This window comes from Perissodus microlepis, chromosome 5 (genome assembly GCF_051167445.1).
Source record: "Perissodus microlepis isolate ML-2025 ecotype Zambia chromosome 5, ASM5116744v1, whole genome shotgun sequence".
NCBI lineage: Eukaryota > Metazoa > Chordata > Actinopteri > Cichliformes > Cichlidae > Perissodus > Perissodus microlepis.
In genome coordinates this window covers 35334285-35347897 of record NC_140465.1, presented here as the reverse complement: position 1 = coordinate 35347897, position 13613 = coordinate 35334285, and the positions used below count along the sequence as shown (strand labels likewise).

Here is a 13613-nt window from a genome sequence, read left to right as displayed (position 1 = left end):
ATAAACACAGAACGCATGAGTCCAGAGAAGATTTATACCTGTACAGGTTCTGATCAGAGTCCACCTCAGGTCCTCATCCTTCCAAAACCACAAACAAAAACCACAAATATCTTAAATATCTGACCAACATGTGGACAGCCGAATGAAAGCTGCTGAAACATGATTCTGTTACTGTTACATTCACACAGCAGCCTGACGCTGTCATTTTCATGTATTTAAGAAAAACAAATGAAAAACCACAAAAAAGCTATTGCGAGATCCCGAGTTTGTTTTGCGAGATCTTGCAAAAGTCCGTCTTAATTTTTTTTTCTCCCATGTCCCCTGCAGGGCTCCGTATGAAGACGCTTGATTTGGCTGTTGTCATTATTTTTACCTTTTGATTTTGAGTTGTTTGCATGGGTTTTTTTTTTTAATATTGGAAGCCTGAGCAAAGATGAAGGAAATACAGTAGTATAAAATAAAATGTGAAAACAACTCAACACACGGAGAGGAAAGGTGGAAAGAAAAAAAATACACATTTCATTTATAGTATTTTATTAGAAAAGAATTTAAGAGTGAGCTGCGCTAGGCTCACATGACATATTTACTTTGACAGTAATAGGTTGGGGCGTCTGACAATCAATGTTATTTTAAAGCATCATTCGCCACCTCTCCATTTTCTTCTCTCAGCTCTTTATACAGTACGCTAGTGTAACAACTTGTGCTGCATGAACAACTCCACCCCGATCAAGCTCGCCCAAATCACTGGAACACAAACACCATAAAGCCCAGAACCCCCAGATTGGTCGTGACCAATAGCAAAGACCACAAAGCCAAGAACACCAGATGTCTCTGTTTTTTCTGAGAAACAATGAAAGTCTGCACCAGTGTCTAAAGTCACCACGGAGATCAAGTATAAGCCAACAAGCACATCCCCGCCCCACAGACATAGTAAGGGCACCCAGAGAGAAGGGCCTCGAACACGCAGATGCCAAGGGACAGCGAACAGACCCGAAGGCCAGGTAGGGCACCAGCCATCACAACCCAGGTGCTATGGCCCACCCCCAAAGGCGCAGGATACCCGAGCCGCAGACTCCCAGACCCCCAACAATCCTGGAAGGAAGAGGCACCCACCCCAAACCAGAGAGCCAGGTGAAGGGACAGGACAGCCCGCAAGGAGGACCGCAGGACACAGGCCAGCACAACTCACAGAGAGAAGGACACTTCAAGTCTTTCTAATGGACCAGTAAAGGCTGCATTTAATTCATTAGCTCATTGCTGTTTGCTGCATGCTGGAGTTTTGGACACTAGAGGGCGCCAATATACTGAGAATGAAACCCAGAAAAGCACTGCATTTAATATTCATAAATTCATTGAGTGATGTGCAGAAGTCTGAGTAAAATCAAACTCTAAATAAAGCAAACAAAGCAACATTTAGTCAGCCTGTGATGTAGAGTTTAGATGTTTTACAACTGACTGCAGGATGAAAGATGGAATAAATAATATTCAGCATTTAAGAACAGACGCTAAAAAAGCTGACACAGCTCTTTGTTCTAACAGAAACATCATCAACAAGAAGGAAAACTAACTGTAAAAACGAAAAGACAAAGTTTAGAAAAGGTTTTATTTTTAAGTTGAGACAATGTTTCATGTTTTTTCATGAGCATGAAGGGACGAGTTGTCCCACAAGAAAGTTAATTCATTCATTTCACCAACAAAAAAGAGAAAACTAGTGTTTAAAAGTCATGAGCATCAAGCCTCCACAGAGTGGAAGCGAAAGTATCAGCACAGACTAAATAACAGGGACTAAACAGGGACGTCGCTCATCCTTGGACCACATCAAGCTTGCATGTGGAGCTCTGAGCGTCTGTTTCACTGTAAAGAGATAAAACTGGAGCTGATGTGATTCTGGATCAGGACGACATCCATGGAAACACAAAGATCTCTGGCACATCTTCACTTATTACTCAAGGTGCATGGAGAAGAGCGATAGCCTAAAGAAGGTGAAGCTCGAGCAGCATCGTGGGAACAAGAACGACTGAATTACTCAATCGACATGTTTCTGCTTGTTGCCTTCATCAGGAAAACACTGGGCAGAGGATGGGAGGTGGGAGGGGCAATGATGATGAGGAGGCCTCTAACACGTGTTTTGAAAAGAAGGTTGTACATTACACAGCAGAGGTACATTTTGCACTTTACACAGCCACAGTTAGTTACTGTATATGTGCACATTTGTAAACATGGCTCTGTGAATATGGATCTTTAGGAGTGGAGCTCCTGTCGTTGCATCAGATATTAAATTTAAAGGATCTTGAGCAGTTTTTATAGTGACAGAATTTTAAAAAGGCAATTCAACATAGACCCAGACATGTCTATAAACAGCACAACGTTCATGTCTTCAAATTGTTTGTTTGTTTGTTTGATTTGAGATGGGACGACCTGTGAAACGATCTTCTGTGTGACTAATGACCGAGACTGTCTGTCTGCAGACATGAACTATACAATAATAATAATAATAAGAGCAATAGTTCTGGGAGCACAAACACTAAAAACATTCACAGACGTCCTGTAACAGGACCGAACAGAATTAAAACCAGCTGCACTTTCGCGTGCTTCACAGTTCACTTCCTGATAACAACATGTCAAATGCAGTGTCTGTTTTCACATTTCATGATCATCATAGAAAGCACTGCTTCTCAATGCAATTAAAAAAGATGGCATAAATTAAAGCAAGAGTATTTCCTTCCCTGTAATAAGCTGGATCAACATAAAGACAAAGGAAACGTAGGATTTCAGTTCACTGAGGTATGAATCTGTTTTCCTCAGTAACTTTGTTCTGGAGCCTGGAGTCTGCTGTAAATCAGCTTCACAGGAACATCGTGTCTCTGGTTTCACTGAGAAGCTGCAAAAAGGAAATAAAAGTACTTATTACATAAAGTCTGCTTTTAAAATCACACATACAGATGAAGAATGTTGGTCCTGTAAAGATGAGAATTTTTATTATGTTAAAACAACAAAACACAATAAATTCTGTTGGTCAGAATAAAAACATGTTATCATGAATACATCTGTACTTCAAACAGGAACTCTGCACACCGTTCCCTCACTGTTCCCTCACCGTTCCCTAACCGTTCCCTCACCGTTCCCTCACCGTTCCCTAACCGTTCCCTCACTGTTCCCTCATCGTTCCCTCACCGTTTCCTCACTGTTCCCTCACCGTTCCCTAACCGTTCCCTAACCGTTCCCTAACCGTTCCCTAACCGTTCCCTCACTGTTCCCTCACCGTTCCCTCACTGTTCCCTCACTGTTCCCTCATCGTTCCCTCACCGTTCCCTCACCGTTCCTTCACCGTTCCTTCACCGTTCCTTCACCGTTCCCTCACCATTCCCTAACCGTTCCCTCACTGTTCCCTCACCGTTCCCTCACCATTCCCTAACCGTTCCCTCACTGTTCCCTCACCGTTCCCTCACCGTTCCCTCACTGTTCCCTCACCGTTCCCTCACCGTTCCCTCACCGTTCCCTCACCGTTCCCTCATCTGATACTTTTTGGACATTAAAAAACAAAATAAACAAACTCAATGTGACTTTTGTTTCACAGCTTGAGGTCAGCTTTTCTTTCTCTGGTTATTTATTCATTCATGTCTCTATTATTTGTTACTGCATCATTCTTGACGAGGTCCACAGGTGTGAACATGTTCAAACTTACCTTTAAAGGCGAGTTACGCTGTAGTGTAGATGAAACACACACAGAGAGACAAAACGACGAGCGCAGAAAGAATCCCAGAAACAAATGAAACTATGAGCACGGTGTCTCCACGGCAGGACTCAAACAGCTGGTCTGAAACACACGACACAATCCAGCTGTTACACTAAAGGTCAGGTTTAGTTTCAACCCACAGAAATAAGATCAGCGTCTGTGATCAATGAAAAAATACAAACACGCCTGTAAACAGAAAATAAGATTTTTTAAGTGATGTTTTTATTTATTAAAGGAACAAAAACGTCCTACCCTGACCTTTATCCTGTGTGAAAAAGGAGTTTCCCCCAAACCTAACAGGGTCTTGTATTTCCCTCTGCAGTGCTCAGGCGTCTGTGATAACTGATGAAGAGTGTGTCACATCAGTGTGGAGGATTTTCTGGTCTGTTCTCCTAAACTGACACAAGTGCAGCCTGTTGTTCTGGGTTCTTTACTGACCTCCTGGATGAGCCACCGATGTGCTCTCAGAGTAACTTTGGAAGGTCGGCTACTCCTGGTTCACCACTCCTGTCCGTTGGTAGATAATGACTCTCTGTGTGAGCCATAAAGCCTTAAACATGGGTTTGTACCCAAACATCACCGATAGATGCCACTGACTTTGTTTCTCAGCTTCTCTTTCATGACGCGCTGCTTTGTCAGATTTTGGTCTAATTCACTTTGCAAGAAACATTTTTTGTCTGTTTAGGAGATTTTTTTATTCATTTCTGGTTTTCAGCTCTGGCAGCATCATGCTTAAAATAGGAAAATTAAACTCAGCTTTCCAAGAGATTTGCTTAATCACAGTGTGTGTCTGTGTTTGGATAAATAATCGAAAAACTGCCTTTTGTGTTACTTTATTATTTATATTTGTTTGATGATCTGAAACATGTAAATGTGACAAATATGCAAAAAACAATGAAATCAGGAAGGAAGATAAATACTTTTTCACAGCATTGTTTAAAACACACAAACATCAGCATCACAGACTGAAACATGATGAGCGGGAATCAAACCTGGAACAAAGATCTCGTCAGCAGCTCGGTGGCTGAGCTCCTCCTGTGTGGCTACACAGTGGAAGTGGTTGGTGTTTGTCCTGGTCACCGTGGTGAGGAGGGTGATGTCATAGCGCTCTCCTGTGCGTGACACCTGTGGCTCCTCAGCAGGAAGGATGTTCCCATCGCTGTCCCTCCACTCTACTCTCAGCTTTGGAGAAGCACCTCTGACCTCACACTTCAGCTGCACCCCGACCTCGCTGATGTTCAGGATCCCAACAAACGGCTTTGGAGCTGCACCTGTGAACACAGCAGGAGAAAGTGGACACTCCATACTGTTTCAGGTTTGAATAACTTCTTAGGATGATTGCAGAAATGAAAGACTCACCAACAACGAGGGTGACGTTAAATGTTTCTCTGTCCGGCTGATGAAATGGAAAATCACAGGTGTAGTCTCCACTGTCGGCCACCTTGGTGTTTCTGATGATGATGGAGGCGTTACCAAACTTCAGCTGGTCTGAAAAGTGTGACACGCGTCCTCTGAAGTGGTCGTCTTGACCTGAACGTCTGTTATTATGATGGAGGCCGGCGTCGTACACAAACACCTCCCGCTCATCGTCTTTCTTCCAGTGAAAGCGTGTTCGTACGAGGCTCTCCTGGGAGCTGAGCGAGCACGGTAAGATGATGTAGTTTCCTTCAGATACAGCCACCACGACGGTTCCTCGCCCTGAAGAATGAAACATATTTAAATCATTATGTTTAAACACAGAACAAATGCAGATAATTCAGAGATAAGTATTAAAACAAACGGCTCTTTCCTCCACCACATCACACACACTCATAGTGTTCCTGCACAGGCTTCACTGCTGAAGACATCTGCTAGTGTGTTGATCCACTCGTCTGAGTCTCACAGCTCATCACAACAGTTTGTTTTTTCAGTCAAAACCATCTTTTGCAAACAAAATGTGTCACTTTGATGATGAGTTTATGTCTGTGTCTTAACTGTTTGGAAAATTTGGACTTTGCTGTCATGCAGCAGGCAAGTCAATCAAGAAAAACTGTAAATTCAATAAAAAATTGTCAACATAAATTCTTTCGATGCTTTTTTATTGCTCGGATCTGTAGCGAGTGTTTAACCCATATTTGTGACTAAAAAACAGAACTGCAAACATATTTTTGAGCAGCGTGTCAACAAAAGGTCTGACAACATCAAACCCAAACAGCCTCCACTTATAAACAGAAACAGTAGCAGTGATGATGAGGCTGCAATAGTTTAACGTGGAATTTACACACAGTGAAGACCGAGACGAAGAGCTGAGGCTGATTTAAAGATACAAATCTGTTCTGTGATCAACATTAAAACCTTTAAAGTCCTTCATCAAAGCTCCTGATCATCAAATTCTAACATGCAGAAAAGCAAACGTCGTAGCTGCTCCATCCTCCACTGTTTGTTTTACACACATCTGCAGATGAACTGTTACCTCAGTCTTTGAGACGTTTAAATTATGCAGCTCGCTGACGGCAGCCGTCCTGTTTTACATGGAGAACAGGGGTGAGTCTAAAGGGGGGCATGAGGTGTACTAGACTATATTTGTCTTTCATACCCTTTTTTAGATTAAAAGTGAAATTAGTTAAAATATTTTATTGATCAAACTGCGTGAATATTTGAAAATATAAAATAAAAGTTTGGTTTTAAAAGCCAGTAAAAATGTACACAGACGACTCTGAGACACTGAGCTGAGTTGTTAAATTGGATACTGAAATATTGTTATAAATGAATAGTACTTGACTCCTCTTAATGTCAGAAAGCTTTCTAAGAAGAGTCAAGCTACATTTTTTATGCCTTAGTTCAGATTGAAGATATATTATTTTATTTGACTTTGACCGTACATGAGATTATTTATATATTTTTCATTTAAGAAAATGTTTTCTATTTTATATTAATGATGTTGTATGCAGTTAAACTATAAACATTTCTTCATTTCTAAACTGGAAACCAATGAGCAGTTTGTTCTGAATCTGTGACACAAAGAATGAATCAAACTCTGAAAAGCAAAAATGGGTGCTACCCAACACATGCCAGGTGTACCTAATAAAGTGGTAGGTGAATATATATATATATATATATATATATAGCATATAGCATATGCTCGTGTGTAATTACAGTGCCATGTCAGGCACCTGTGACACAAGACTGAGAGTCTGTGTTTCTATTTTTTGCAGCTACACCTCTTCTGAGAATGTGTCAGCAGCACTTTAATAATGTCTCTCTATTAAGCATCATTAAGTATCATTAAGTTATTAGTAAGGTATTAGAAAGTGCTTAATTCATCATTCACCAATTCACAGAGGTGTGGACTCGAGTCACATGACTTGGACTCGAGTCAGACTCAAGTCATTAATTTTATGACTTTAGACTTGACTTGAAAAAATGTTCTAAGACTGTGACTTGACTTGGACTTTTACACCAGAGACCTGGGACTTGAATTGGACTTGAACCGGTTTACTTGAAAAGACTTGATATTTCACCCCATCTCTAAAATTTAACACACATATTATATAGAAAATGTGCACCATTAATTCAATTCATTCATTCATTTATTCCAACCACACTCCGTACGTATGTGTGCGTGAGCTGTAGCACAGCCAATCAAATTAACCAGATTTTTTTTTTAAGAAGAAAAAAAAACGCTCAAAAATGCTGCAAGGAGTTATTTTTTTCAGGTACATAAACTATGAAGTAGTCAACAAAAAAACGAAATGCAATATGCAAAACATGCAAGCAGAGAATCACAGACAGAGATGGAACAACTTCCAACTTTGTCCGACAGTTGAAGTTGCATAAAGAACGGTAGGTTCTCTTTTGCTACGATGAGATAGCTGACTTCATCTAACTAGCAAATGTTGTCCAGGCTACGTTGATGATACTGTCTGGTTTTAATGTGTATAATTTTTTTGTCATGCTATTTTAAAGCCGGTCCTACAAGCGCATCCAAGAATAACATGCAGCTTATCTCAGAATTGTCGGTGAAAATTATTCTTGGAGCTAAGTTCAATTGAGCTGCATTTTATAGAGGTGCAATTTCACAATTTGTGTATATTTTCTAAGTTCACTATTTCGTCATGTGTTGAGAAAAACAGATTTAAAAATCACATGGTCTAATATTTACATTTAGCATATAACTGCGACTTTTTTTTTTGTTGTTTTTGTTTTTTAAAGGACTTGAAATTCAAAGTTTCAGACTTGTGACTTTACTCGGACTTTTACACCAGTGACTTGAGACTTGACTCTGACTTGCCTGACATTACTTGAGACTTGACTTGTGACTTGAGGATAAAGACTTGAGACTTACTTGAGACTTGCAAAACAATGACTTGGTCCCACCTCTGCCAATTCATCTATAAATCACTCCTCCTTCTTAATATGTCACCTCTAATTACAGAGATGATTATTCATCTGTGGTAATGATCATAGTCAGAAAAAAATCTGTATTCATAATGACATGCTACAGAGGAGTATGCTGTATAAACAATGAATGACCTTAATGATGCTTAATAGTGTGACATTATTATAAACGTGTTTATGTTGCTTTGTCCTGAGAGGCAGTTTCAGCGCTAACACTGACAGCTGTGCTCTGTCACACACAGAAGTTTAAAGTGATTTGACTGGAAGCACAAATGTGATGCTGGTAAGTATTCAGGAAAGTGATGGATCAGGATCGGTTTCTAATGAGAAGTTCATTCAATTCAATTCAATTTTATTTATATAAAATCACAACAACAGCCGCCTCAAGGTGCAGTGACGTGTGTGAAAACAATGAGAAAGGCTAATGTGATTTGAGAATTGAGTGAGAGCTGAACAATGTACCTAATAAAGTAACCAGTGAGTCACTTTATTAGGTACATTATATACTTCAGATTAAAGTTTGAATTCTTTTCTTATACTTGTTTAAACCCACCAATCTTAACAGAAGAACATGAAATGAATTTAAATAATCCCGTCACCTCTTTGGGAACGATCACAGAATCAAGTCCTTAAAGAAAACTTTCATCATAAAACAAATGTTAGAACAAACGTCTAACGTTATACACAAACCAAATCTCAAAAACAATAAAGAGAGCTCATAGAGGCAAAATTATGTCCGGTGTCTTTGACTGTAGGTGAGTTTTTTCACTTGGTCAGTTCACATCTGGAGCATATGGATCCACAAACTGCTGTGAGAGCAGGCAGTTCACAGCACGCCATCACATTTTAATTACATGTATGGGAGACAATAGTCTGGATTCAAGGTATTGAAGACATGTACAGCTGGTATAAATTATAAAGGAGGTCAGAGCACAGTATCAGGGAGACTCTGTGAGAAATGATCAGAGTTATTGATGATTTCTTACCGTTTTCATGTCCTGCTGTTACCGCAAACATCATCAGAGGAAAGACGCACAAAGATAAAAGCTCCGCTAAAAACATGATGCTGAATAAAGTCTGTTCGTCCCTGTGATCCGAAGCACCAAATAAAGTTGGAGCAGTTCCTGCAAACCAGAAACCAAAACCCGAGATCTCAGAAGGCTCGCACACCGAGATGGTCGGACACAGGCTGCAGCAGGAACAAACAAGTCTTCACTGTCGTGTGCGTGTGTGTGCGCGCGTGTGTGTGCGTGTGTGCGCGCGTGTGTGAGAGACACCTAACTCTGGAAGTAGAAACAGCGCAGACTCACTCAGCAAGTATTCACATGCACATTAAAACTTTCATCACTTTTGATTTTTCTGTGAAATCGCAGCTCTCAGTAACACAATTGTATCCTTTTTCTGATGAACAGGTTAAACTTTCAAAGAACTGCAGTTCACTGATAAAACAAAGCAGCTGCGCCACATTTCCCAGAAGTTCGTAGTGGGAGTGGCGGATTTAAGCGTGCAGGAGCTGTGGGCTCACGGCCATAAGCAGATAAATCACAATGAGCGCAAACACAGACACACACAGAGAGGCAGACTCAGCCGGGCAGTATCAGTTTATCTACACAACAGCCTACAGCCTGAACGACTGTCAGTCCAAACTACATCTGCTGATGTTTGGTGGTTGAAGCAGGAGAGACAGCAGTGATGGAGCTGCCAACCAGTCCTGGCTGCTGTAAAGAGTGTGTGTCATCATATTTATGACTTACAACATAACAGGGGACCAGATGCCAACAAAGTAAACGTGAAGCAAACACTGTGTTTGTGAAGCTTCACAAACTGTGTTTGTGAAGCTCAACTTCTTTTCTCTTGCTCCTCATGAAGCTCTTTAATGACTAATGGGTTTATTCTACCTTGATTTTTATTTTACCCACAGTTAGATTCATTAGCCTCCAGCATGGGTCTCATACGCTCAGGAACCCCTCCATGGGAGATCTCCTCTAGGGGTTAAAAACCTGGGACTCAGGATAAAATGAAACAGCTTGATGAACCCAAAGGAGTCCAGTGCCCTTCATTTCAAACTCGCGACCTGACCTGAGCATACACAGACAGTCAGAGCTGTTATAACCCAGATAAACTCAGGATAAAGGATGGACGTCAGTGTTCGCTGATTAGGAAAACCCAGAAAAAAGGAGAGGAAAAAAATGAAGCTCGAATCAGATGCAGCTTCATTTTCTGGTCTTTTCTAAGTGTTTGTGATGAACTTTGGTCCTTGTGGCTGTTTTTGGCCAGTGAACCTTTTGCACCCAGGGTCACTGTTACAGCCCACACTGATCAGCGAGGGGTCCACAGTGAATGGATATGCTGTGAGCACGGTAAATGTTGAAGCATTACAGGTGCGGTTTGTGTTTGAGTAACTGCTGACCTGTTAGTTCTGGGCATGATCAGATCTAAACGTTGTGTTGCACTGTTACACGTGTTTCAGATGAGTTCTTGGCACTGACTGGATGAACTTCCACGAACATCTTCTTCCTTTCCTGCTCGACCAGCACACCTTCCACAGATGACGGCACTGATTCACGCGTCCGTTTTAGGACTGAAACACACCTGCTGTTAGTGCCACACGTGAGGACTTAATCTGACTGATTACACACCAAGCTGTTGATCTGAATAATTAAATCTGTAAATCTGTGAACAACTGCTCACCTGACTGAGCGATCACTGAGCTTATATCATGGGGAGACACTCATCATCTGTCTGTCCAAAGCTCACAAGCATCACGCCTCTTATGATCAGTGTGTTTAATCAAACACTGATCACATGAGGGGTCCAAACAGTGCTCGAGGTCACGGTCAGATTTAGTGACCTCTGTTCGCTCACACAGGCAGCATTTTAGGTCTTCAGTACACCAGCGCCTGATGTTACAGACCTGTTCGTATCCGGGGTTTGTCCTCGATGATCTCCCCGAGACTCACGATTAAATTCAGGTCCAGACTCTGGGTTAGCTATTTCATTATTATTACCATCATCTTCGTTATTTCAGTGTCATCATTGTGAAGTTAGGGTTGTAGTCGTTATGTGGTGTTAAAAATCTCTGGCTTTTTATAAAATGTGTGAAAATCTTTAGTCACGCGACGATGAGACCCTCAAAGATTCCCGTCCTGTTCTCTTGCATCTTATGAGGATTTTCAGTGAGTTCATTAGTGTCAGTATTGACTTCCACTGTGGAAAATCAAACCTCGTAGTTAGTGAGAGGATCATCTCTTCAACCATAACAGCCATCGAGGCAGCAAAAAGGTTCACGGGTTGTTGTCCCTGTAAATTCATCTGAAAATGAAAGAGTTAACAGTAAGTGTCAGATTGTCAAATCCAGTACGTGGTTAACATGTCAAGTGTCTGTGTGTTGCATCACAGTGTGACAGCACTCAGTGTGACAGCACTCAGTGCATTAAACCTTTTATAACTTTGATTTTTCCTGTTATGAAAACCACAGCTGGCAGGCAGCTGGAAGCAGAAACATAAACAATGACTCTTTTTATGCTTTTGTCTGTTGAGCCGGTCGGACGAGAAGTCAAAGCGTACGAACAAACGCTTTCATAGAACAGCATCACATTTACTAGGAGTGCACAGTGGCAGTGGTGGCTGTAAGCATGTGCAGTTTATGGTAAATGGCCTATATTTGTATAGCGCTCTACTAGTCCCTAAGGACCCCAAAGTCACCCTCAAACTGAACACTCCTTCAGTTTCAGATAAGAGTAAACTTATACTTAAGTTCAGGCCCGTCCTTGCTCCAGTTTTACCTTCAGCTGGTTTACATAAATCTCCTCTCAACACTCAGCTGCTTCCAAGGAAGGATCTCATCCTGCTGCTGGACTCTAACATCAGCCTTTACCTGCTCTGCGGATGTTGAGACCTGAACGGTCACTTAAACCAGGACCAGGAACACTGAGTCAGACCAGCTGCAGCCTGAAGTGGAGTCAGCAGGATTAAACTCTCACAGCAGGGTTGTGTGGTCGTGTTTTAGTGTTCAGAAAGCTCATTTTCTTTTTGTTGCAGTGCACACCGCTCACCCCACAGAAAACATGTAAACCTGTGCGAAACACTGAACGCTGTGTTTAATTAGGACCTCAGCAGGTGAGAAAAGATCCACAGGTGCTTTGTGTCCTGAATCATCCACAGCTGTGGAGCTGTGTGGCCTGCTGCTGTTTCTCACTTTGCTGCTGTTTGTCTGACAAAAGTGTTCAAACGAGCAGCGACTTGTGGTCCAAAGAGTCATCCCTGCAAGTTTTTGTAATGTTGACAGTTACAAGAGGCTGACACAGCAGCTGAGCCGTCTCATTACTTAAGAGACGCCTGCTGAGCAGTTTAAGTCTGAACTGTTTTAGAATTACAGACAGTTTTAAACACAGTTCTCATATTTCAGAGGCTGGCCTTTCACTTCTAGGTTTGATTATTAAAGATGACAAACATACACAACAGTGATCAAAGATTTAGCATAGTTAGCATGTTGAAAACACACTCAGGATTCACACAGCTGCTGTGGGTAAATACTGTGTTTTTATTTATTGTATATCATCACGCTTCATTATAAACATCCTCCATCGCTGCTGGATGTCATCACAAAATATCCCACAGACTCTTCTGGAAGGACACAGAGACTTTCCCACGCCAGCTAAGAGACATAATCAACACTGCGTCTGCCCCGGGGCCTCCAACCTCACCCACAAAACATGCAGGGGTGTGTGTGTGTGTGTGTTTGTGTGGGAGTGGGGGAGGGGGTTCGTCAGATGTCACCTCAACTGACTTCTTTCAATCTGTAGGACTGATTACTCCAGAATGACTGAACCCCTCACCCTGATACCTTTTGTAGGAGGCTTATTTCTCAGAATTTTTTCCTATATTTATCATCTAGATCCTCACTATTTGCAGACAATAATATGTAATATTTGATCTTCAGTGATGCATAATATTTTTTATAATAACGTTTGTGGTGGCTGTCCTGTGAGGAACCACGTCTCTCTGAGTAAACAGCTGTTAATGAGCTCAGAGTATCAGGCCTCTTATTTAAAACTATATTAAACATTTGACTCATTTAAATATCACAGCTGAATTTAAAGGCCTGAGCAGTGATGCAGGTAACGGTCAGCATCTACAGAGGGATTACAACCGAATGTAACATGAACGCAGTGTTTTAGACTTGAACTTGGCTGTTCAATGAAACTGGACCTGGCAGCAGTTCCCTCTTCATCATCACAGCTTCCATTACTGACAAGCTGAGCAAGTTATTAAAAGTTTCATATATCACATGCGCTGGATGCTGTGTTTAGTAAGAAGAAACTGTTCTGATTACAAAATCTGATCATCAACCGTGACTGACTGTGTCGACCGCCTTATGCTCAAACACGGCGTTCTTTATGGAAAAGCTGCGGTTAGCTCAGCAATAAAACACCCAGCTCTCACTGCCAGTACCCACAAGAAGTCAAGAAGTAGTAAAAAATAGACTCTCCAGCTGCAC

At 41.5% G+C, this 13613-nt stretch overlaps 2 protein-coding genes across 2 annotated transcripts in view; both read right to left on the bottom strand.

Annotated features, from left to right (window-relative positions):
* Positions 1-13613, bottom strand: part of LOC146387779 (butyrophilin-like protein 1) — a 413480-nt gene that overhangs the window by 305016 nt on the left and 94851 nt on the right. The window lies entirely within an intron of this gene.
* Positions 1132-9413, bottom strand: LOC146387782 (butyrophilin-like protein 1). Its single transcript, XM_084929616.1, has 5 exons — positions 9100-9413; positions 5096-5434; positions 4729-5007; positions 3686-3817; positions 1132-2881 (listed from the first exon to the last, which is right to left on the bottom strand). The coding sequence occupies exons 1-4, from the start codon at positions 9173-9175 to the stop codon at positions 3699-3701; spliced, it is 813 nt and encodes a 270-aa protein (XP_084785742.1). The 5' UTR covers positions 9176-9413; the 3' UTR covers positions 1132-2881; positions 3686-3698.